Genomic DNA, 23,838 nt, shown 5'->3' with positions numbered 1-23,838 from the left:
CATAGACGAATCCTCTGTGTGTATTTGCAATGACGGGTCCATTTCAATGTTGACGAGCTTCTTTGATGCAACGCAGCCCCAGCTTATACGCCTTTGAAGCGGCCCGCACATCCAAGGAGACATATGTATTACTGTAATGGCAGCCAGACATACATAAATGTAGACGTTCCAGGTTTTGGAAAATGCTGAGAAGAATGGCTATATCATTCCAGGTCCGCTCTCGCCCTTTTTGTACATGGATTACAAATGGTAGGTACACAATTATCATACATCTCTTAGTCCACGATATCCCCTTTTATGAGTCTCGCGGCTTGTCGCCCTGCAGCTCCTCCTTCTGTGCCTCTTCCTTTTTTGGCTCGCTTTCTTGCGGCTCGTTTTGTTTTACTTCGTCCTCCTGCAGCTGGCTCTCCTTCAGCTCGGCTTCACTCAACTCGTCCTCCTGAAAGATATCTTCCTTCAAGGTCTCCTCGTCCATATCGTCCTCTCGCAGCTCGTCTGTCGTTTCATCCCAGGATACCGTCTTCCACTGGGCCCTGTGTCCGAAAGCCTCATCATAGGTTACGGGATCATCCATGCCGAAAATATGGACTGGGTTCTCCTTGGCACTCTCTTCCATTTTCGCACGGAATTTCCTGCCCCTCTTGCTCATCTGCTCCAGCTTGCCCGAAAACATTTGGTACCACGGGTCAGGCCCTTTCGCATCCTTATCGTTTGAGAGCGCCTTCTTGCGTCGCACCTGAACTGCTTTATACAGAGCCTCGGCGCGGCCTGCAGGAAGTTCTTCAATGGAATACTCCACGGTCCACCCCGAAACGCCAGCCTTGGGGTCGGGCCGGGGGGCGTACTCTCCATTTACCCTGTTCCGCACGGTCAAGACCATTCCAAGAAGCTCGTTGTCAACGATATCGAGCTCAGGGGTCTCGTCTACTTGGGCTTCTTTGCCGTCAGCATCCTTGGGAGACTCGGTTGAGGCTGCCGTCTGGCTGGTACTGGGGGTAAGATCCTCAAAGATTTCAGTCGTTGCTTCCTCCATGTCTGAAGCCTGGGGTGTCGTCTTGATTTCTGACTGCTTCGACTCGGCAACCAGCTTAGATAGAATACGCTCGAACGTTCGGAGTTTGGAGACGTCCGAAGTTGCGTCGTCTTCAGGAATCTCGGTTTCTTCCAGGTCGAGATTCTCATCGACATTTGAAGCAACGCGGAGAATCAACTCCTTTAGGCCGAGATTCCGGGAGCTGCGCACCTCCCTCTCTAGTGATGACTCTCCGTCTGTCTCTTGAACCAACTCGGTTCCCTCGCTAGAGGCTGGCACAGCTTCTTGTGCTGTGCTCGACTCAATAGCTTGAGTGGTATCGGCCGATGGGATGCTGATGTCGTTCGCAAACATCGCATCCGTCTGGTCATCCTTTCCATCAATGTCCTGTGCCTCGCTGGCTTGATTACGAGTAAGGGCCTCCAAAAGGCCGTCGACATACCAGCGAGCTTCTTCAGGTGTCCTCGCCTTTAGCAATGCACTTTGTTCCAGTGCGTCGTGGATTGCCTCCCGTACATGGCCGATACCGAGGGCATCGTCTTCCACTGCCTCGTTGACCTTCTCCTGCATTTCTTCCCAGAATGCTTGCGTCTGCCATACTTGGCTACTAGACTCAGTACTGGACACATCGACGCTAACAGCTTCCTCGTCTTCTTCGTGGCCAACCGATTGTTCGACTTCTGAGTCCTGCATCTCGGGGTCCGATGACTCCTCTGAGGCCATACCAAGGATCTGCTCCTCGAACTCTCTGACGGCAGCTTGGTTGCGCGTCTGGACCTTGTCGATGTCTTCCTTTGTAACAGGCTTTGCGAAAACATACATAAAAGGAGGGTCGGTAGGTCGCGTTTCCACATGAAGTCGGATGGATCGGCCAGGGAATCGTTCTGTCGCGCGATCGAGGACCTTATTCAGAAGGTGCAGGCTGAGCTTGAATTCTTGGTCGCCGAGATTTCGATAAAAGGTTCCGTGAATAGCTTGGTCCATCTCGTTGATGGGGATGTATTGGAAGCCGAAGATACGTTGTGTGTTATGGAAGGCAACGAAGATTCCATCCATGCGGCCCATTCGCACCTGCAAGGAATACTTGAGGAACGCAGATCTGATCATGTCGAAGTATTCGCGCTCGAACGACTCCCACTGGCCATAACGGCGGCGGATCTCATAGCCAAGTCCCTTGTGGAATTGCTGAGCGTCCATACGAATTGAGACTACAGCTCTCGTCTTCAGATCAAACATTCCAGATCCTGGTAACCGTGGATCATACGCATCCAGTTGAGAGCGCATAAGGAAATCGCCCATGGTGGTGTAATGAAAGGCTTCTGCGGCATTGCGCTCCTCCTCAGTGATTTGATCGGAATTGGCACGGCGATACTTTTCGAACTCTTCTCGCGGCAGCGTCAACTGCTTCTCCATTGACTTTCCGAGCATGCTCAGAATACTGGCACTGTCGTACTCCTTGTCTGCATCTATCGCGTACACACCTTCATTGAAATGGAGGAAGGAGGCAGCTGGCGCACGAGAGATGGCAGTGAAACTCGAATACTCGGGCGTGAACTGGCGGCTCATGTTGTCAGGGTTGATAGGCCGCCACGCAGAAAGCAAGAAGTGGAAATGGGACAGCGTCTGGGTCATGCTGGACGTTGAGCCAGTGTACTTTCTACCCAGCTTGGCCGCAAGCGAAATCAAGGTGTTATCCTTTGAAGAGGTGACATATTTCTGGAGCGCATTGAAGTCAAACTCGCTGATCGGCATGATATCGCCGAGGTAAGGATCAAAGTTGAAGACTCGCGAGCGGGGATCCTGCATATGGTATACTCCAGGGTTGAACAGGACTCTGTCCAGGCCGTACGCGAGTTTCGGCACCTCGGGAGTGTCTGGTATCTCAACAGGCACTAAGCGAAGCTTCTCCGCGTGCACTCTCTTTACATTGACAAGAGGCTTTTCGGATTTCTTAGTCCTCTTGGGCTTGGTTGGGGGTGCTTCGCTGTCGTTCTTCGCTGTCTCGTTCGCAGCCATTCCATCGGCACCTGTGCCAGTGGCAGAACGAGCTGCGCCAAGAGCTGATGCACCAGCGGCCGCTGCTGCCAAAACTATTGGAGCCTTGTCACCGCCAGTGAGGCGATTCTCAAGTGACGTCCACGAGGCTTTCGCTGGATCTTGAGCTATCGGCTTTCGTTCCTCGCCAAGCAGAACCTTTCGCACCTTTACCCGCATCTCATCCTTCCTGGCCTTGCCACGGGGTTGGGACTGAGATTGAGCTTGCCGAGATTGGCCTTTGGGCCTAGAAGCGTCATTTGATGTGGTGCCCGACGATTTCGTGGCACTTGGCCTCTTTGCGAGGTGGTCGAGAGGTATCGACTGCGAGCGCAAAACGCTCTTCAAAACGTCCAGAGTACCAGAAATCATCTTGAGTTTCCCACCTAACTTATCGCTCTGTTTCGCCACGAATGCGTCCAGTTCTCCCTTCTTCCCAGAACCTGCTTTGGCTCCTTCGGCAGTTGCTTCCGCGGTGCCTTCTTTGATGTTCGACAACCTACTGTTGATAGAGGCGTAGCTTTGCTCAAGCTTCTTCAGAGACTCAAAAACCTGCTTTATAACCTGAGGCTCGGGTGGCGATTGGGGTTCGACCGGCTTCTCGACATCGGCGGGCTTTCCTCGTCTGGCTGGCGTTTTCTTGCTTGACTGCGCCCCAACCTTCGAATGGCCTCTAGGGGCAGGTTTCTTGGGTGGTGGCTTCATTGACTTTGCCGTCCGTCCGCCCTTGGGCTTCGTGTCGCTCTGAGGTTCCGTGTCGCTCTTGGATTTTCCTTTGCTCCTAGGTTCCAAACCGCTCTTAGTTTTGACCTGGACATCTTTCCCGGCATTGACCTCGGCATCGGGTGTTGCATCGTTACTCGGTTCCGCATCGTCTTTCGGGGCCGGCGTTGCTGTCGATTTCTTGTTCGAGCTACTCCTCCTAAAGCCTCGATCGCCAACCAGGGCGGTGGTCTGGAAGAAAGAGGGTCGCGTCCGACATGGCGCTGAAAGGCTGGGCCGGCAGGACGCACAAACATAGGAGTTTCCCAGCCTTTGAAGGCGCAGGGTGTTTGCACGAAGCATTGGAGGAAAAGGTGACGATATGTTGCGTTGGACGTTAACGGGGAGTTTGAAGTGGGCTAGAAAGCTGCTGGTCAATTTTTTTTCCTATTAGGTAGAACGGAACGCGGACGGGACGCGCCACAGTCAATCAATTGCGACAGGGGTCCCAATGAAGTCTGGTCCGTGCATGCGCAGATCGCATGTCTGCAAGCAAAACCGCTGGTCCCCCCTGTCGAAGGTACCTTTAGTCCCTTCATGCCTTCCCACCTCAGGATAGCTCACCTCGGGCAATTAAGGTGAGGAACGTAAAAAGGCTATCTTGGTCACTCAAGAATCAAGTAGTATACTTTTACTTATCCTATTTTGTCATAGGTAAATGTCCGCAAGGTTGATGCAAATCACGAGAGGGGATTGAGGTAGTAGTTGGTAATAGGCTGAAGCCGTATAGCCCATCGACTTTCTAAAGAATAACGACCTTACGGAGTGTGTAGCAACAATTCCTTCATCACTCAGTCAATTTCGCCGCATCATCTGGCAGCGATACAAATTGGGGGGTATTATGCTTTCCCAAACAATCAGCTCATGCCAGGCCAAATCCCGCACCAGACGCCAGTCCATAATGCCGTGAAAACATGATCCACGCTGAACCCGAACCAACTACTCCTTCCCAGTGAATGCGTGAGACGCATAGTCCGTGGCCGTCTGCCGCGCTGCTTCGGCGTCTGCAAAGAGTGCTTGGACTTCAAAAGAATCAGCCAGCATACCGTCCGCCACACTCATCCAAAGCAAGTTTCCACTCCGCTTCGCCTGTGTCGAGGCTGCCCTTGCGCTTTTCAGAGCCTGTTCGCCCACCACATTATCGAACAGTCTAGACCGCATGATGCTGAGGGCTATTGCCAGACAGTGTGTGTTACCTGTCACCCGCGACCCATTCAACGAGTTCGTTATACTCGTTTTGATTTGGTGCATAGAGGGCGGGGGCATCGTCTGAGCCGTTGCTTGTACGAGGTTGAAGGCGGTGCGTATGTCAGGATCTTGATGTTCCGTACACATCGGCCGCAACTGGTCCAATAGCTCCGTAGATGTCATCTCATCGCGGTAAGATGAATCTTGAAGGATCCAGATACGGTTCAGCGCAGCGAGTATGCACAGCTCCAGCTTAGCAGGCTTCCTGCCACCTGGACCCCCACGGCCTACATCGACACTCAACCTCTCATCTTCGAACAATAATAGAGCAGTCTCCAAATCACCGGTGCCTTGATGATAGACCCCGGAGAGGTATAGCGAGAACACGCTAAAGATTTCGTTCACAGCTGGTGTGATAGCCTGCTGCAGTTGTGCCACGCACTGTTCGACCTTTGGCCATTGACTGTGCGTTGCAAAGTACAGCCCCGTCAGAGCTTGCAAATAACAGAAAATTTCGGTCCTCCATTTAGACTGTTCCATCGACTCGCGCAGGGATGCCGCAGGAACACTGGGGGCTATCTCCTTGTTCCCTTCTGCTGTGTCAGCTTCATGCACATTTGAGAATACGAACCACACTTACATTTTGCCAATACATCGAATCCCTCCTTCCAGAATTCGTGGCTCCTCTTAGGATCCGAACCAGGGCGATACATGCCGGCTAAACCACTGAACGTGTAGCTGTTTCCGGTTAATGGATATCTGACAAAGAGGGCGCAACTGTGTGGTACTTACGTCAATACTATGATCTCCAGCCGGTTCAAGAAAGTCATGACAATGTAATCGTGCTGTCCATCAGTTGGCCCGGATCGGAGAATTGAAGAGGTATCATCGCTGAGGGTAGCAGAGGTTGAGTTGTGCTTCTTGACAGGGATCAAGATCTCAGGATTCAGATCGGTCCATGTCTGGGATCCCAAGTTTGCATCAAGTTTTGCTTGAAGTGTTCTTAGTTTGTGAATCAAGATATCGGGCGTTTTCTGGTGCATGCTACACGCAAGGTCGAGCAATAGCGTCAAAACATCCAGCTGCGGAATCTGAACAGAGGGATCCAGTTGAAACTTCGTGGCTTGCGCCAGGCAAGTTTGCACTCGTTCGATGGTGTCGGGGCGCATGTTTCTTAGCACCGACAAGCCTTCCAAGAGAGAGGCGAAGACAAGCATTGCGTTGTCCCCTCTCTCGCTCGCTAAAACCGCAATAGCGCGCAAGTTGTCCAGTACTGCCGCATCGGGTGGACTACCCGCATGGACATGGAACGTGGCCTTCAGCAGACGAAAGGCGTAAACCCAGTGTATGTGTTTGAACCTGGTGTTTTGGTAAGTAACGGGCCAACATCGATTAAGGTGAGGTTACTACGACGCACGTGAGACAGTCCGCAATGTTTTTGTCGACGGCGATGAATGCTGCCTTCTGGTTCCTTTGAAACAGTACCTTGAGCAGAAGATATTGCATACAGTACTTCAGATCGGCGTATCTATGCTGGAAGGAACGTCAATACAAGACTCGAGCGAGTAATGATCCATTTCAACATACCTTGTCGCAGATGGTGATGCCCTTACTCAAGGCTGTTTCTGCCTCTTGAAGATTCTCCGTCTCATCACACAATATAGACGCATATCTCAATCTTGCTTTTGCCTCTTGTCTCGGAGACAGACGATTGCTTTGGAATGCAGCCTCGAGACATGCCAGACCAGTTGTAATCAACTTTTGGTACTCGCGCACTTGCTCGTCTGACCCAGACACCGCCACTCTTTGTACACCACGGCGCGCCTTCTCGAAACACTCTTCTGCTACGTGAACAAGGATCGTCGTCGTGTCGTAAGACCTTGCTTTCGTCGATAAGGCGGGAGAACCTCTGGATGATATGGCCGGAGAGTTGATCGAGGATATCGCAGGTGACTTTCTAGCTATACTGGGTGATCGTGCCGGCTGTACAGTTGGCGAGTTTGCGAAGTGAGGCTCGGGACTCCGTTGAACTGGAGAAGGTTCGGCAAAAGCCTGGTTTAGTACTGGCACGGCCTGAGTTTGACCCATGGGCGGCTGGGAGAACTGGGCATATTGTGGTACCGCCGGAAAGACTTGGGGGCTACGCTGTTGCTGTAGCTGCTGCAACTGCTGCGGTGTTTGAGGCGGCGGTTGAGGCTGTTGCTGGAAGTGAGGTTGGAATTGCGGTTGATGTTGCGGCTGTTGCGTCGGCTGATACTCAGCGTAAATTGGCGGCGTCGGTGTCGGTGTCGGTGCAGGCGCAAGCGCAGGAGAGCGAGAGGCGTGTGTGGTTTGGACGAAGGGTGAGTGAGGAGGCGCAAATTGGACGTTCATCGTATTCCCGTGAGGAAAGGGCTGCTGGAGTTGGTGATGGTGGGGGTATTGCGGTGGCTGCTGCTGCTGCTGCTGTTGCTGTTGTTGCTGTTGTTGCTGTTGTTGATGATGCGGGAAGGTGCCGCCATACGCAGGGAACTGCCCATATCCGTTCGCCTGCATGTTCATCGGCGTAGGCGCAGGAAGGATGGGAGCCGGAGCTTGGGTAGGCGGTTGATGGTAACTGCCATGAATCGGTTGCGCTTGGCCGTGAGTGCCGTATGCAGCGTTCGCGTAGTTTTGGTTCTGGCCATTCCCACTCCCGCCGCCGTTGCCATTGCTATTGCCGTAGGGATCGTGGTAGGGTTGGGGGACGTGCTGCTGGCCATTGAAGGCCTGCCCCGAAGGCAAGGAGCCCCGGTATGTCATCTTTGGGACTGCATAGGGGTCGCAGGCTTCGCTACATGGAGTCTCGACAGTCGCTTTGTTGAACTGGAGTGACTTGTTGCGACGCGGTTGCTGTCCAATAGCCGCACCTGCAGGTCGCGAGGCTCCTCGAGGAACGACTGGTCGAGAAATGGCCCATGGTCCCTGCGTGCCTTACATAATTCCACGTGCCGTGGATCCCCCCCCCCCCCGGTTCCGGTCAGGGTAGGAGATGCACAGACCATGATGGCTCCGTCTTGCTCAAAAAAGTTACACTTACGGCGGAACTGAAATTCTGAACTTTTGAATCCCGATGAGTGTGGCACTGCGTGGCTGAACTCTTGTCTTACCCGCTGGGTACGGTTACGAGTCGAGTTGGACCTCTGCGTATTCTAATTGGCTGTAGACATGTGCCTCGGCTCGGTGCCAAATCCATCTTGCTTTCTTTACCGCTACCTTAGTCGGTGATCCACGTCATTCGCCTGCTTTTATCAAGCTTGAAATGTGCTGTCGTACAGACATACCACTGGATTCCACTGCAGAACGGACACTTGGTGAACCCGGCGCCGATCTATCATGGTAGGCTGATTTGAGACCCTCGGTCCTACACCCAATACAAGACAAATGGGCCGTTGGTTCGGCCCCTAAACTTGAAGTTGGGACCAAGGGTCTGTAGCAAACAATGTGAATTTGCATACCTACCTTAAATCGGAAGCTACCAGTCCTCGGGGCTCCACTGCCATGACTTATGGCTCTCCAACCATTCTCACATGAGAGTTCACTTTGACTTCGCAACATCCTCCTCTAGACTTCAATCTTCCCTAGAAGCCCTAGCCTTTTCATGACGTTGTGCGACTGATTCTCTTGTTTGATTTTTACTCAGCATTCTGACATCGGCTGCTGTGTTGTCTGGTGAAGGGACTCTTCTACCTTTGCTGTCGCAAACTTTCTCTTAAGCCAAACTGTCTCGATCAACTGCTGTCCGAAGACTCCGAACCATGGACTGGCTAGGACACGCCAAAATCAACTTCACACACGCGTCTTCGCCTGTGGCCCTCAAGGAGAGAGATGGCGCCCAAACTGACCTGCTCAAGGTTTGTGAAAAGATCACGCCGCCATGCCACATGAACCCGCTCCTCTTCAACGGCCACTTGCAGACCATGTGGACTGCCACGAAGCAGCACGGCCCCCCGGTGTACTATCGTCGAAAGGTCTTCCACGCCGACGACAAGGCCTTTGAAGGCACTTTCGCCGTCGACTTTGTAGCTCAGCCCTTTGAGGAGACCGACAGCACCTTGCCGCCGCGAACGGTGTACTTTGAGGACCAGGAGTTTGAGACTCTGGCGTCGGACGACAACCGGCCCCAATTGGTTGTTCTCCACGGCCTCTCGGGTGGCTCTCATGAGATTTACCTGAGACATGCCATTGCGCCGTTGATCGACTCGGGAAACTGGGAGGTGTGCGTGGTGAACTCGAGAGGATGCGCCAACAGCAAGTTCACCAGTGGTATCTTGTACAATGCTAGAGCAACATGGGACTTCCGTCAGGTCAGTGATATATTCGCGGTTTATCATACTTTGCAGGAGGCCATCTGACAATCAGCCCAGACCATCAAGTGGTTGAGGAAGAAGTTCCCTAACCGCCCTCTATTTGGATTAGGCTTCTCGCTCGGCGCCAACATGTTGACAAACGTAAGTTTGATAGTTTCTCACAATACTCTTCTCGCATTGACTAACTCTTTCACGCCAGTACTGTGGCGAGGAGGGTGTCGACTGCCAGTTGACCGCCGCTATTGCGTGCTCCAACCCCTTCAACCTCGAAGTCTCCAACAAGGCACTGAAGCGCACGTTCCTCGGTAGAGAGGTCTACCAACGAGTTATGGGAAGTAAGTTGTGATCATCACTCAACATGCGAGCTTGATGCTTGGTACTTACACGCCTGTTCAGCCAGCATGAAGCAACTGATCAACGGACACAAGGAGGAGGTGCAAAAGCACACCAACCTCGACCTTGAACGCCTTCAGAACGTAACGTACCTGTGGGAGTTTGACAGAGAAGTACAGTAAGTTTCCAAATGTTTACAGTCCCGCAAACCATTTCTCACAAAAAGCAGATGCGTCAGCTGGGGCTACCCCACAGAGAGTGCCTACTACCGCGATGCGTCTTCCTGCGACGCGGTCCTGGCTATCCGGATTCCCTTCCTCGCCCTGCATGCCACCGACGATCCTGTAAGTGAACCACTCAATCACAACCCCCAAATTTCATGCAAGCTGACCAAACTTTGCAGATTGCGGTAGAAGAAGCTATCCCGTACGAGGAATTCAGCAAGAACCCGTACACGGTTTTGTGCACCACCTCCTTGGGCGGCCACCTTTGCTGGTTTGAGCCTGGAGGCGGAAGATGGCACGCGAAGCCGGTACGTTCTATCATTCCAAGAATGCCGAGAGACCATCAACTGACGAGACCAGGTCTCAAACTTCTTCAACCACATGGCTTTCAACGTGGATCACAGCCAACTACCTCCGAAAACCAACGGGCTTCCGCCCAGGAACGGCAAGTCAGAGTTCCACTTCACCCCTGCGAGACACAGAATGGAGATCAAGGCAGCCACGGAATAGCGCGGGGCATAATAGACATTGCAACAGAATTTGTATCAGTATAGACTTAGATGGTATAGATAGAAAAAGTACATCTGCTTTTTATTGGCATTCGCAGTAGCGGACAAAGCTATGAACATAATAGTATCCAGACAGGTATTTGCAACGACAAGATTCATACCTCACCGATGCCTGACTGATCGCTGTTCTATGGTGGTGCATTAGGCTCTTGTGCAAGGTCAGGCCCTCGCCATGGTATCTGCTCTGAACGCCGTTGATACAACAGAGGGTTAAAACAAACAGACGAATAACAAGACGTTTCCCCTCCCAACTTTTTACCAACCCAGTATGTTTACTTTTTTGGCACTCCCGAACGCCGCCCAAGATGCAAAGACATGCTGCTACGTGTTCCACAAACCCATCTCCCTCACTCATGCGAAGGAGACGCTCTTCTTCTTCGCCTTGGGCTTGGCGGCCTTTGACCCTGCGGTCGCGTACTGGCTGATTTTGTCCTCGTCCTCGGCGCGAGGGTTGCGCTTTCTCTTCTTGCGCAGCGAGTCTTTGGTCTCCTCCAGCCTGCTCTTCTTCTCCTCTTCCTTCTTCTCGGCCTCTACCCGGCGGGCCTCGCGGATCTCCTCCATTTGTCTCGCCTTCATCATCTTGGACTCGATCTGGCCCTCCTTCTCGGCCTGGACCATGGCGAGGATGGTGTTCATGCTCTCCTGTTGGGGTTGCGTTAGTTATCAGAATAGCCTGACGGAAGAAAAAAAAGCATCGTAGCATTGGGGAATCGTACTCTGTCATCGACAAACACCTTGCCCTTCTTCTTTCCCTTGGGCTTCTCCACGCCGACGGGCGTGATCTTGTTCAGCTTGGGGATGCCGAGCTCCTCCTCCGTGTAAATCTTCTTCTTGCGCTTCTTCAGAAGAGCTTCGAGGTTTGTCTTGCCGCCGGCCTTGAGGGGCTTCGTGCCCTTGGGCGTGTCTCTGGATTTCCTGACGATGCCATCGGGAACGGGCCTCTTGTCCGCGGCCTTGCTGTTCTTGATGCCAGAGCCGTTGGCGGCGTGCTTGTTCTTGATCGTTCTCGTCTTGTTGGGCGCCATTGTTGCAAAGTCGGCGACGAAATGTCTCGTCTGGTTGCGGGTTGTGGCGGGTTTGGATATACAATTGGAGCGTGTCGCGACTCGGCTGGGTGGTTGGAGGGGACTAAAGGTGCGACTTTCTTAGAATTTTTTTCTATGCTTGGGAGGCGATAAGCTCACCGAGGCGGATGCGATAAGCTTGGGTGGGCCCGCTCCCCGCCATTCGACCTCACTCGCTGCAGGGGGCTGAAGTCCGAGCCGAGACCCTTTCAATAAGCCTTGATGAACTTGCAACAAAGTACCACGCAGTAGGTAATAATCACTTTTACTTTTACTTTATAGGAGACAATTGAATTGCATTGTAGAGCGAGATACGAGTCCACAATCAGAAAGTACAGAGCGAGCCAAGGTATGACTCGATCGAGTTGAACATGAGCTGCAGCGTCAGAACAAGTCACAAGGATCGGGATTGGTCTCAATGCGCCTTTTGCAGTGCAGCACTGTGCCATCCCTGTCAGAAAAATGGGCGACTGCCGTTATCGCACACCTTGCGTCGTCTAAATCTCTCTTCTCACCTCTGCTTTCCCCAGTGACTAACATTCTCTCACAAGACACTCACACAACTCCAGCATCACAGCAAGCCGTACGTGAGCCATTGGCTCTCGAGCTTCCTCTCTTCTTCAGGTCCTTTTCGTCACAGCATTGGGCTGTCGCCAATTGTCAGAATGGCGCAACCCGTCAAGAGGTTTCCCGGCCACCTGGCTCAGTTCGTGAGGTGCTACTCGGTCTCCGCCGAGAGCATTCCGGCCGCCAAGAAGAAGTACGTCCCGACGGAGGGCACCTATCCCAAGGGCTTCCAGGCCTCTGGCATCCTCGTCGGCGTGAAACCGGGAAACAAGACGAAGCCCGATCTCGCTCTTCTCAGCTCAGACCGGCCCTGTGCCGCCGCCGCCGTCTTCACCAAGAATAAGTTCCAGGCGGCGCCCGTCACCTTCAGCAGGGATTTGCTCAAGAAGAAGGCCAACCGCGGCATCCGCAGCGTTCTCATCAACTCGGGATGCGCCAATGCCGTCACCGGAAAGGGGGGTCTCGAGGATGCTTCTCTGATGGCCAGCGCAGCCGACAAGGTTGTTGGAGGAGAGGGCGATGCGTCATCCACCATCGTCATGAGCACGGGAGTCATTGGACAGAGGCTGCCCATCGCCAAAATTGTCGATAACGTCCCAGCTGCCCAAGGGGCTCTGGGCTCCTCTCACAAGCACTGGCTGAGCTTTGCTACCGCCATCTGCACAACCGATACGTTCCCAAAGCTCATGTCAAAGACCTTCACGCTGCCCTCATCACCGAACGTCGAATACCGCATCGCCGGAACCACCAAGGGCGCTGGTATGATTCACCCCAACATGGCCACCCTTCTCGGAGTTGTTGCCACGGATGCGCCCATCTCGCCCGCTGTGATGCCTTCCGTTCTCAAGCACGCCGTCGACCGATCGTTCAACAGCATCACCATTGACGGAGACACTTCTACCAACGACACACTCGCTCTGCTCGCCAACGGTGCTGCCGGCGGCAAGGAAATCTCCTCCGTGGATTCGCCCGACTGCGCCGCCTTCCAGCAGGTCCTGACCGACTTCTCCATCGACCTGGCCAAGCTCATCGTCCGCGACGGCGAGGGCGCCACCAAGTTCGTCACCATCCGCGTCGTCGAGTCTGCCAGCGAGGAGGCCGCGCGCAAGATTGCGAGCACTATTGCCAGGTCGCCCCTCGTCAAGACTGCGCTGTACGGACGGGACGCCAACTGGGGCCGCATCCTGTGCGCGACCGGCTACTCGCTCGTGTCGGAGCCCGGCCAGGCCGTCAACGACGTTCCCGAGGTCACGCCCGAGAAGACCAACGTCTCGTTCGTTCCTACCGATGGCACGCCTGAGCTGAAGCTCTTGGTCAACGGCGAGCCGGAGATGGTCAACGAGGCCAGGGCATCGGAGATTCTGGAGCTGGAGGATTTGGAGATCCTGGTGAGGTTGGGAACTGGTGATAAGGAAGCGACGTACTGGACTTGCGATTACAGTCACGAGTACATTACCATCAACGGTGATTACCGCACATAAAAAGGGACGTGGTAAATCAACGGATTGGGGAAATAAAAGGCCTAGATTTTAGGTAGAGAGAGCTTGAAGCATTGTCATATTAGAAGAGCGTCTATAAGGTAGGTACTTGGCCATTGTTCGTCAAGGAGATGGACCCAGCCAGCCAATTGAATAATTACGATATCATTTAATTCGTGTCGTCGGCGACGTTGAAGTGTTGTAAGCGCAAGGGATTCGGAATTGCGTCTCCATGAACAGAGTGAGCTAAGGCTCCGATAAAAGTATCCCGCCGGCCTGAAGGCCGCGCCGAGGCATCGGGGTTGGGTGCGGGCACTGCTATTGGAGGCCGGCACAACTGGCGCTCCCCCGCAACGGTGACGCGCCGAAGTGGCACCACCGCATTATCCTTACGGGGTATCCGTACTTTTAGTTTTGTGAGGATTAATGAGCGACGGGGAACGGTTCTAATCAGGAGAAAATGTCACTGAACAGTAACAGTTGAGCCTGAGGGCTAGGACTTGACCGTGGGCCAGGGTGATCCCACGACAGGTATCCGACCTTACGATAGGACCGGAATCTGTCTCCTTCACCCTATGAATGAAGTCCGTTTCGAACCCACCTCAACCCACCTGGTGAGCAACTTGGCCATAAGCTACCCAAGTGATCTAGCTAGGTAACATTTTTAGTTCCTTTAGCAGGTATTGCAGGTAGTTCACCCGTAAAATGGCACGGCAGAAACCCACTGCTACAAATCTGGGGGGTCTGGGGCCATTCTCAGACGCGGAGGGCGGAGGCGGAGGTTCAAGACGGCTACCCCAGGATCCCCACCTTTTGGGGGACCCTACTCCCTAGGCAGCTCCAGACTCAACCTCGGCTTGCCGGCTCGTCCCATCGCTCGTCTACCGTACGATGAGACTAAACACTCCACGTTCAAAAGGGAGTAGAGATCCATGCCCAATTGACGTTGTTCCCCATTTCCTGCATCTCTGTACTTTTCCATACCTCTCAAACCTCGCAATTCCCAACTCTGAGACGAATCAATCTAGAAGTTTCCCTCCCCAATTCGCCTCGCTTTCATACTCCCCCAAGATGACGTCCAGAGTCCCAGCCATCGTAAGTCGCTAGCTAGTGCGGGGAGAGCTTCATCCCAGCTCAGGTACCCAAATTTTGGAAACACACAGCATTGCTGACCCAGCCGTCGCGGCCCCCCAGGTCCTGGATCGCCTCAGCGATCGCGCCAAAGAGGCGCTTGATCTCGTGGCCAAGTTTGTCGAAGAAGAGTGCATTCCGTAAGCAAAACTCATCTACCGCCAAAAAAAAAAAAAAAAAAAAACTGTCTGCTTCGTCCACCGGCACTAAACATTCCTACCTCCGTGTGCAGCGCAGACCCCGTCCTAGACGCCCAGATCGGCCAGGGCGATGCGAGATGGGACCACCACCCGGCCATCGTCGACGACCTCAAGGTCAAGGCCAGGAAGCTGGGCCTGTGGAACATGTTCTTGCCAAAGGGCCACTACAAGGAGTCGCCCGGCTTCACGAATCTCGAGTACGGCCTGATGGCTGAGTGGCTCGGCAAGTCGCGCGTCGCCTCCGAGGCCGTTAACTGCGCCGCGCCCGATACGGGTAACATGGAGGTGCTGGCCAAGTACGGAAACGAAGAGCAAAAGGCAAAGTGGCTCAAGCCGTTGATGGAGGGCCAGATCCGCTCTGCGTTCTTGATGACGGAGCCCGAGGTTGCCTCGTCGGACGCGACCAACATTCAGCTCAGCATGCGCAAGGAGGGCAACGAATACGTCCTGAATGGCTCGGTATGTAGTGATCACGGAGGCGAACCTCTAACTCAGGCAATCCTTTTGCTGACAGAATTGATAGAAATGGTGGTCCAGCGGTGCCGGTGACCCCAGATGCTCGGTTTACATCGTCATGGGCAAGAGCGACGCAAACAACAAGGACCCTTACAGGCAACAATCCGTGATCCTCGTCCCGGCGGAGACAAAGGGCATCACCATCCACCGCATGCTGCAGGTCTACGGCTACGACGATGCGCCCCATGGCCACGGCCACATCAGCTTCAAGGACGTCAGGGTTCCCGCCAGCAACTTGGTGCTCGGCGAGGGCCGCGGCTTTGAGATTATCCAGGGAAGACTTGGCCCCGGCCGCATCCACCACGCCATGCGTACCATTGGAGCAGTAGGTCCATCCACAAGTTGTGTGTAACGGCTATAGACTGACGTGTACATCCCCCCTAGGCCGAGCGAGCTCTCGAGTGGATGCTGATGCGCATCAACGACCCGACCAAGACGCCGTTCGGCAAGCAGCTCAAGGAGCACGGCGTCATCCTCGAGTGGGTAGCCAAGTCCCGCATCGAAATCGACGCCGCCCGCCTAGTGGTCCTCAACGCGGCCATCAGGATGGACGACCTCGGCCCCAAGAAGGCGCTCAAGGAGATCGCCGAGGCAAAGGTGCTCGTTCCGCAGACGGCGCTGACCGTCATCGACCGCGCCATCCAGTCGTTTGGCGCGGCCGGCGTCTGCCAGGACACGCCGCTGGCGGGCATGTGGGCCAACATCCGCACGCTGCGGCTCGCTGACGGGCCGGACGAGGTGCATCTGCAGCAGCTGGGCAAGAACGAGAACAAGAGGGGCAAGGAGGTCACGGACAAGATCCAGTGGCAGAGGCAGAAGACGGAGCAGCTGCATGCACAGTACAAGACCTCGACGTTCCAACCCGGGGCCAAGATCACCAAGTCCAAGCTGTGATTGAGATTGCGTCGCGTCGTGACGCCAGCTAGGTGTTTTTGTATAGTTGAATGATATCTTTTGTGTACAACATCGTGAATGACAGGTCCTGGATCAGTCTAGGCCCTGTTCCTCCCCCAGATGGGATTAACAATTGGGATGAGAAGTGATCTGCAACCCGTTGGCCCGCCGCCGCCTTCCATGTTCTCTGAGTCACACTAGCGCCCCCATTGTCTGGCCATGTGGAATTGAGCAGTTCAAGAGACCCTGCAGCATTAAGGTCCGGGAGGTGACGCTGCTAGTTACCTTGGAGATGGGCGCGTTGGACAGCTCAGAACCGTTCATGCCGGCAGCATTGACCACAGATGCAACTTCTTTCTTTTCCCCGGTGGGACGGGAGATGGAGATGGTAGGAGGGGATCAGAGCCACTCCACAGACCGAGAACTAGCAAGGCAAACAAGCATTGCCGTAGCTCTCGACTGCTTTGTTGTACAGAAATGATGGGCAAGATGGATGCAATGGCAAGGAACCATAGCTGGCAACATAAGGTCCGGGGTGCTGGGTTGCCCAGGAAGCCCGCTAATAATCTAGAAGGAAAGGATGGGAAAGGAAAGGGAAGCCTGACAGCGCATCCCATCCACACCTGTCCATCACACGGGCGACGGCCGATGGTCACAGCTTCCTGACTGACAAAGGCTCGGTGTCTCTTGGTGTCTTTTGCTCCTAAATACGCAGGTAAGTGGTAAGTAGCGTCGTCCCCTGGCAAGGTAGGCCGAGGACCCGCATTCCTTCCCACCCCTGAACCCCTGCACTATTATCTGCAGACTGCAGTTTCCCACAGCGCCGTCGCCGTTTCGATTAGCCCGTTGCCCCGTCAACATCCCAGAAAATTCGTTTACTTCGACACCCGGCAACTGCTCCACCCACTTTAGCACCCAACGTGTGCCAGACAGGGCCTTTTCGTTGCTTTCCAAGTGAGAGGAAGAGCGTGCATCTTTTTCACATCCATTCACGAACGTCATAAACACTCCACGGTAGATCCTGTGCGCCAGTGCAAGCACCCGTTAAGTACAAAGACCTGCTTCCTTCTCTGCATTGGGACCCAAGCCACAGACCATAAACCACCCACATCCATCTTCCTTCACCATCCCACTGCAGACCATCCATCCATCCATACACACATACACACACTTTGCGCCATCAGCTTCACGTCTCCTATACACGCATCGAACAGCAAAACCACCATCCGAGCATATAGCACAGCTCAGCATTGCGCATTGCATACAGCTCTCAAACCAAACCATCACACCACTCAACACTCAAGCAAACATGTCTCCCAACGTGCTCGGCGACAAGGACGTCAACGCCGCCGTCGTGGTCAGCGACCCTCAGTCCACCAAGGACCTCAAGAGCATGGAGTACCACCGCCAGGTCCTGCAGAACAAGATGGCCCAAGAGAAGTACGACAAACTACAGCCTCGCAGCAGTAACAAGAACAAGACCCTAAACTTCATTGTCCTCGATAGGTCCAAGACGTACATCTCGCCATCTGACAACATCATGAGCCCTTGCACCGCCAAGCTCAGCGCCCTCCGCAACAAGCAGGTTGGCAAGTAAGTCCTACCATCTTCCCACAACAACCGCGGGGTCTCCCGACATTGTCCAGTCTTGTCAAGATGCAACAAATACTAACCTCTCTATTCAACAGGGTCAAGCCCAAGTCCCTCTTCGCCCAGACTTCAGCCAAGAAGCTCAGAGGCGACGCCGCCGTGTTCGGCGACCAAGCAGGCACGCCCACCAAAGACAGTGCCTTCTAGGCAGCGTCGTCGCATCTTCTTCTGACCAAAACAACATAAAAGCTTCACTTCACTAATGGGATTGGCTCGCGGGTTGTTTTACTAGTTTTTGTCTCTTCCTTCTTTTTGGAAAAGGGACACTGAATTTGCGCCTCTGCTGGCTTTTCCAGGCTGTTTTTGAGGGTGGTATAGGGTTCATTGGCGTTTTACGGGTAGACCGAAGTCCGACTCCAGGATAAGGGGTTGGGTTGTACTACACCATGACATGACACGAAACGATATCAGGCTTTCTTTTGCTTTTCCACGACTAGGATTCTAGAAGGACTGTATTCATCAGCCACCGCGTTATTATCGGTCGGCATGAGCAGGAAATACAATTCCTCATAACCTTTTTAAACCCATTTCTTATCTTTTTCATCTGATGAATTCATTCCTCATGCCTTCCACGCGCTCACGACGCAAACCACATCCTCATCCGCCACCGCATGCCCGAGTCCCACTCTCTGCGGGATATGCCTGGCGCTCGCGCCCCAGACGAGTGCGTACTTGAAAGTATCCTTGAGCGTCCTGTGAATGCGGTCGCACACATCCTCAATGGTGCTATTGCTCCGCACGATGAGGGCCTCGCTGAAGTCTGGATCGGCGCCCTGGCGCTTGGTGTAGATACGGATGAGCTTGAGCTCCTCCCAGCAGCGGTCGACGACGTCCTGGATGCCGAGGTCGAGCTCGCACGACATGACGACGGTGTGGGGCTCGCGGGCGAGCTTGTCGAGGAAGTCGAGGGAGACGGAGTCGATCTTGTTGTAGACGTAGAGGCACTTGATGTACTTTCGGTGGTCCTTCATGATGACGTCGATGAGGTCGTCGACGGTGGCGTACTCGTCGCGGACGAGGACCTCGCAGTTTAGGATCTTGTAGTCGCGGAGGATGTTGAAGACCATTTTCTCGTCCATGTTTTTGGGAGGGGACTGGAAGGTGATTTTCATGCCGCCTGCTTTTTTGGCTTTGAGGTAGATGTTTCTGCCACGGGTTTTTGTCAGACCTGCCCTGAGCCAGAATTGAATAAGGTGAAGAGAAAGAAAGCATCCTACGGTGGCTCTCTGTTGAGACGGATGCCCACGGCCTCCAATTCAGCCTCGAGCAGCGCCCTCTGCTCTGCCTTCTTGGTCGCGTCCAGCACCATGAGGATCATGTCGCTCGTCTTGGCCGCCGAGATGACCTGCCGTCCTCTACCCTTGCCCTCGGCGGCGCCCTCGATGATACCCGGCAAATCCAGCAGCTGGATCTCGGCGCCGCCGTACTCGAGAACGCCCGGGATGGCTGTGAGCGTCGTGAAGGCATACGAGGCCACCTCTGATTTCGTCCGTGTGACTTTGGAGAGGAAGGTGGATTTGCCGACCGAGGGGAAGCCGACGAGGGCTATCCGAGCGTCGCCGGATTTGCTGACGTCGAAGCCTGCGCCGCCGCCGCCGCCTGCCCCTGGGCCTGGTTCGAGGAGTTGTGCTCGGAGACGGGCGAGTTTACTAGTTTTCAGGTGTGAGAAGGGGTGCTGAGTGGCGGTGGTGATGATGACTTACCCCTTTAGAAGACCAAGATGATATTCTTTGTAGGGCTGTTGTCAATAATGGTTCGTTGCTTGGTCCGGTTAATTCACAAACGTACCAGTCGCCTTGTTCTCTATGGGATGTTAGCAAGAATTCTATCCGAATGCAACATTGCGCTCAGTCGTCTCTCTCCGGTCATGACCACGATCAACTTGTAGAAAGGCCATTCTCATTCTCCCGTTGATCCTTCGAGTCTCTCTAAGTTGGCCAGAATGCAGATGAAGTGACTTTTGAGAAATGACCCGAAGGCATGAGTGGATGCGTCTTACTCTGGGTCTTTCTCATCTCATCCTCAATCCTAGTGGCGCATCATCAGCCTCCCGCTCGCGTAGATTTCGTCGTGGCGATGGTGGGGGTTTCGTACTCCTTGATCTTTTCCGTAATGTTCACCATCTTGGCGATTTATGAGCTCAGAGTCTGAAGACTCTGACAAATCCTATAAATCAAAAAGATGGTGATGAGCAATAAGCGCTTCGCTTTCTGATCGACGAGAGGCGGCTTCGCAAGATCATGGTGGGGCAGGTCGGCCTCTCAAGGCATAGGAAGACTGAACCGTGTGGCAGAATTTACCGCGGGGCTGCGTTGGAGCGACAGGGGTATCCACTCACCGCCCTCGAACCACTGAGGACGGGATGTGCGCGCCATGGCTTGCGCCACAGCTTTATCGCGATAACAAATTTCCAAGCCTCGCCGCGCGCGTTCACTGTTGCCCCGTCGTCGACATCCATCCAAAAAGCACCCATCGACACTCGAGCTAACCCACCAGCTCTCTACCACGCCATCCACCGCATCGAAATCTTCTCCCAAGATTGCAATCATGTCGGACGAAGTCGCGCAGGCACGACCCGAGGAGGTCGACGGACCAGAGCCCGAAGACAACGCACAGGAACCAGCGACAACCACCACCGAGGTCGCCGCGCCGACAGAAAGAAAAGTAAAAAAGATCATCAGGAAGAAGAAGAGGCCGGCGCGCCCGCAAGTCGACCCATCCTTCATCACCTCGGAGCCGCCGCCGCAGACGGGAACAATTTTCAACATCTGGTACAACAAGTGGTCGGGCGGCGACCGCGAGGACAAGTACCTCTCCAAGACGCACGCAAAGGGCCGCTGCAACGTCGCCAAAGACAGCGGCTACACGAGGGCCGACAAGGTCACGGGCAGCTACTTTTGTCTGTTCTTCGCGCGCGGCATATGTCCAAAAGGCCAGGACTGCGAGTATCTGCACCGCCTGCCGGGCATCCACGACATCTTCAACCCTAACGTCGACTGCTTTGGCCGGGACAAGCACTCCGATTACAGGGACGACATGGGTGGCGTCGGTAGTTTCATGAGGCAGAACCGCACGATTTACGTGGGAAGGATACACGTCACGGATGATATCGAGGAGATTGTGGCGCGTCACTTTGCGGAATGGGGGCAAGTTGAGCGAGGTGAGTTTCTGCAGGAAGTCTGCACCGCATCTCTGGGAGCAAATACTAACTTCTTTGCTTCTAGTCCGCGTGCTAAACACTCGCGGAGTCGCATTCATAACATACTCCAATGAGGCCAACGCGCAATTTGCCAAGGAGGCAATGGCGCACCAGTCCCTGGACTACGAGGAGATACTCAACGTGCGATGGGCGACCGCGGACCCGAACCCGATGGCACAGGCGCGCGAAGCGAGACGGATCGAAGAGCAGGCCGCCGAGGCCGTCCGGCGCGCGCTCCCCGCGGAGTTCGTGGCCGAGATCGAGGGCAAGGACCCGGAGGCCAGGAAGAGGAGGAAGATTGAGAGCAGCTACGGGCTCGAGGGCTACGAGGCGCCGGACGAGGTCCATTTCGCGCGGGGCGCCAACGCTGTGAACCCCGTCGGCCGCGAGGGCCACGAGGTGGAGTACCAGGAGCGGCCTATGCTCGAGAACGGCGGCCAGGAGCAGTACGATGGGTTGCCTATGCTTCAGCAGCAGCCGTCGATTGTGTCTGGCGGGATCTTCTCTAGCAGCACACTGGCGGCCCTCAACGCGTCCAAGGTTGCTGTGGCGTCGAAACCAAAGGTTGCTGTGTCTGCTGGGCCGTTGGTCGGCTACGGCAGCGACGATGATTCCGACTGAGCCTTGGATTGGATTTGTACGATTAAAAAGGGGCAAGGAGAAGAGAGAATAAAAGCGATCATGATACCCCATTTGAAAATGGAAACACATCAAAGTAGAGAAGCCGAGTGAACAAGAAAATATCAACTGTTGAATATTCGCGAATACAGAACCTCGTGTCTGCCTATCCATAGATCCATCACCGGCATCGTCTGCCCGGCCCTCTCGACGGGTGTGCTCCACTCCCGCTCAATGGCGGCGGAGATGAGTTGCTGGACCTGTGTGCTTGCAAGCACCTTTTGCGCTTGGTAGGGACCAAACATGCTGGCTCTCACAGCGGCCGAGATGAGGGCCTTGACGTGGCCCATCATGAAGATGTAAGCCGTCTGCTGGAGGGTGAGGCCTACGAGGTTGCAGATTGCGCCAAAGAGGGGAGCTAGGTGAGCGAAGACGGGCGGGGGTTCAGCCTGGTCGTCTGCAGTCGCCGACACTGACCGCGACGAGGTGGCCGTCTTGAGTAGCGCCGCATACGGCTGGAGAGTCGCGACGACGGGCGCGGGGAGGGAGGAGGCGAAGGAGCGTTCCCAGATGGAGAGGAGGGCGCGGCCCTGGGCGATGGAGGCGCGGCGGCCGACGGTGCAGATGATTGCGGCGTCGAGTTGGTCGTCTAGGTCCGCGACGTCGGAGGGCGAGCGGTGCGCTGCTAGGACGAAGGGCAGCGTCGTCGAAGCGTAGGCGGAGATGGATTCCGGGAGGAAGGTGTTGAAGGAGGAGCGGGGCCGGGTGTGGGCTAGGTAGGACTCGAGGCCGCTGCTGAAGGCGAAGGAGCCGAGGGGCAGGGCGGAGTCTGAGAGGAGGAGGAGGTAGTGGTTTGTTTGTGAGGGAGATGGTGACACTGGGTTTCTGTGTTAGTTGACTTGAGTTGTGAATGGTTTTTGAGATGTCTCATGTTGAATATGTGTAGTTGGGGTTGGACTGACATGAGGGTTTTGATGAGAGGCCTCGAGACGGTAGAGATTCGACGGGTACGTTTATATGTCCTTTGAGACCATTCAACTTTCCCCTGGCAGCCTTGAGGCGTGCTTCCAGTTCCAGGATCTCTTTTTCGGCATCGTCGACAGATCCATCCCGCGCCATCGAAGTCATTGCGACAACCTGCAAAAGCCGTCTGAAGAATAAGACTCGATGTTGCAGTTGATAAGCTTCCGATAGCGGGAAAGGGTCCCTGCAGGATCGGGGGAGGTGTCGTTCAGGGGCTGCATCGAGCCTAGGCGCTCTCCCACTGCAAGGATGGCCGCGCCGCCGGGGCACTCTGGGACTTCTCGCTGCAGGGATTGTCTTCGGCGTCTGCTCTCGTCCCACCCGCCCGTACCAACTTGCTCACCTCGGCGATTGATGGAGTAAAAAAAGAGAAGAGCTTCACCTTTCACGCCTTACAAGGTAGCTATTAGGAAGCCCGCCCGGTGAAAATCGTACGATCTCACCAATCATAAGCCTCGAGTTTTCATCGGTTCTGAATATCTTCAATTGCATCTCTCCCCGTCATCGTCACCTTCATCCGCAGCACTTTCACGGACCACTGAGGTCTCGACGTCATCAACTCTTTCTCCGCAGACACAGACCGGCGCCCCGGTCGACAATGCCAGCGGGATGGCAACGCATGACAAGATGAAGAGCGCCGAGGCCGATGACGCCGCGTGGGAAGCTACCCGGGGAGCCTTCATCGGCGCCGCGAGATGGGGTCTGGGAGCCGCCGTCGTGGGTGCCTTTGCGTACAAGTTCTCGCCTCTGTACAAGGGCCTCACCATTCAGTTCAAGATGTAATACGTCACCTCACGCGACACAACCCAAGTCACCCTTACCCTTTTACCCCCCCTTGTCCTATCTCACTCCCTCGTTCATTCACTTCGTCTCGTAGTATTGGATGAGATGTAACTGACATAATCACGGCAGCTATATGCAAATGTCGGCCATGGTGCTTGGAAGCATGCTGGAGGCGGACAACAGGTTACGAGAGTATGAGGCCCGGGTCAGATTGCAGAAGCGCATTCTGAGGGATAGGGCCAAG

The 23,838-nt window shown here is 54.6% G+C and overlaps 11 protein-coding genes across 11 annotated transcripts; 6 read left to right on the top strand and 5 right to left on the bottom strand.

Annotated features, from left to right (window-relative positions):
• Window positions 1-4,186, bottom strand: BDZ83DRAFT_601956 (mitochondrial protein Pet127-domain-containing protein). The gene has a single exon (XM_060507139.1). It carries the CDS (start codon window positions 4,130-4,132, stop codon window positions 296-298), a length of 3,837 nt encoding a protein of 1,278 aa, XP_060370276.1. The 5' UTR covers window positions 4,133-4,186; the 3' UTR covers window positions 1-295.
• A 207-nt stretch (window positions 4,187-4,393) lies between these two features.
• BDZ83DRAFT_601953 (cohesin loading factor) lies at window positions 4,394-7,899 on the bottom strand. The gene is made up of 5 exons (XM_060507138.1): window positions 6,605-7,899; window positions 6,435-6,550; window positions 5,810-6,376; window positions 5,658-5,755; window positions 4,394-5,607 (listed from the first exon to the last, which is right to left on the bottom strand). Exons 1-5 carry the CDS (start codon window positions 7,796-7,798, stop codon window positions 4,769-4,771), a joined length of 2,814 nt encoding a protein of 937 aa, XP_060370275.1. The 5' UTR covers window positions 7,799-7,899; the 3' UTR covers window positions 4,394-4,768.
• A 436-nt stretch (window positions 7,900-8,335) lies between these two features.
• Window positions 8,336-10,474, top strand: BDZ83DRAFT_601952 (Alpha/Beta hydrolase protein). The gene is made up of 7 exons (XM_060507137.1): window positions 8,336-9,342; window positions 9,403-9,486; window positions 9,545-9,680; window positions 9,742-9,856; window positions 9,908-10,022; window positions 10,082-10,210; window positions 10,263-10,474. Exons 1-7 carry the CDS (start codon window positions 8,794-8,796, stop codon window positions 10,410-10,412), a joined length of 1,278 nt encoding a protein of 425 aa, XP_060370274.1. The 5' UTR covers window positions 8,336-8,793; the 3' UTR covers window positions 10,413-10,474.
• Window positions 10,475-10,822: 348 nt separating this feature from the next.
• Window positions 10,823-11,496, bottom strand: BDZ83DRAFT_747445 (uncharacterized protein; the record flags this gene model as incomplete). Its single annotated transcript, XM_060513439.1, has 2 exons — window positions 10,823-11,113; window positions 11,188-11,496. 2 exons carry the CDS (start codon window positions 11,494-11,496, stop codon window positions 10,823-10,825), a joined length of 600 nt encoding a protein of 199 aa, XP_060370273.1.
• A 316-nt stretch (window positions 11,497-11,812) lies between these two features.
• On the top strand, window positions 11,813-13,797 carry BDZ83DRAFT_601948 (arginine biosynthesis ArgJ). The gene has a single exon (XM_060507136.1). It carries the CDS (start codon window positions 12,201-12,203, stop codon window positions 13,581-13,583), a length of 1,383 nt encoding a protein of 460 aa, XP_060370272.1. The 5' UTR covers window positions 11,813-12,200; the 3' UTR covers window positions 13,584-13,797.
• An 854-nt stretch (window positions 13,798-14,651) lies between these two features.
• BDZ83DRAFT_566873 (acyl-CoA dehydrogenase) lies at window positions 14,652-16,321 on the top strand (the record flags this gene model as incomplete). Its single annotated transcript, XM_060503894.1, has 5 exons — window positions 14,652-14,675; window positions 14,775-14,851; window positions 14,944-15,370; window positions 15,435-15,752; window positions 15,812-16,321. The coding sequence occupies 5 exons, from the start codon at window positions 14,652-14,654 to the stop codon at window positions 16,319-16,321; spliced, it is 1,356 nt and encodes a 451-aa protein (XP_060370271.1).
• Window positions 16,322-17,630: 1,309 nt separating this feature from the next.
• BDZ83DRAFT_747442 (uncharacterized protein) lies at window positions 17,631-18,118 on the top strand (the record flags this gene model as incomplete). The annotated part of the gene is made up of 2 exons (XM_060513438.1): window positions 17,631-17,914; window positions 18,010-18,118. 2 exons carry the CDS (start codon window positions 17,631-17,633, stop codon window positions 18,116-18,118), a joined length of 393 nt encoding a protein of 130 aa, XP_060370270.1.
• A 413-nt stretch (window positions 18,119-18,531) lies between these two features.
• Window positions 18,532-20,364, bottom strand: BDZ83DRAFT_726485 (TGS domain-containing protein; the record flags this gene model as incomplete). The annotated part of the gene is made up of 6 exons (XM_060512763.1): window positions 20,066-20,364; window positions 19,971-19,999; window positions 19,760-19,774; window positions 19,675-19,699; window positions 19,189-19,620; window positions 18,532-19,144 (listed from the first exon to the last, which is right to left on the bottom strand). Exons 1-6 carry the CDS (start codon window positions 20,092-20,094, stop codon window positions 18,532-18,534), a joined length of 1,143 nt encoding a protein of 380 aa, XP_060370269.1. The 5' UTR covers window positions 20,095-20,364.
• A 35-nt stretch (window positions 20,365-20,399) lies between these two features.
• On the top strand, window positions 20,400-21,913 carry BDZ83DRAFT_601936 (RNA recognition domain-containing protein). Its single transcript, XM_060507135.1, has 2 exons — window positions 20,400-21,131; window positions 21,196-21,913. Exons 1-2 carry the CDS (start codon window positions 20,519-20,521, stop codon window positions 21,789-21,791), a joined length of 1,209 nt encoding a protein of 402 aa, XP_060370268.1. The 5' UTR covers window positions 20,400-20,518; the 3' UTR covers window positions 21,792-21,913.
• BDZ83DRAFT_747439 (urease) lies at window positions 21,914-22,916 on the bottom strand (the record flags this gene model as incomplete). The annotated part of the gene is made up of 2 exons (XM_060513437.1): window positions 21,914-22,665; window positions 22,751-22,916. The coding sequence occupies 2 exons, from the start codon at window positions 22,914-22,916 to the stop codon at window positions 21,914-21,916; spliced, it is 918 nt and encodes a 305-aa protein (XP_060370267.1).
• Window positions 22,917-23,438: 522 nt separating this feature from the next.
• BDZ83DRAFT_747438 (uncharacterized protein) lies at window positions 23,439-23,824 on the top strand (the record flags this gene model as incomplete). Its single annotated transcript, XM_060513436.1, has 3 exons — window positions 23,439-23,590; window positions 23,724-23,786; window positions 23,815-23,824. 3 exons carry the CDS (start codon window positions 23,439-23,441, stop codon window positions 23,822-23,824), a joined length of 225 nt encoding a protein of 74 aa, XP_060370266.1.
• Window positions 23,825-23,838: the final 14 nt, after the last annotated feature.

Source organism: Colletotrichum acutatum (assembly GCF_030867785.1).
Source record: "Colletotrichum acutatum strain CBS 112980 chromosome Unknown BDZ83scaffold_7, whole genome shotgun sequence".
NCBI lineage: Eukaryota > Fungi > Ascomycota > Sordariomycetes > Glomerellales > Glomerellaceae > Colletotrichum > Colletotrichum acutatum.
This window is presented reverse-complemented; position numbering and strand designations above follow the sequence as displayed.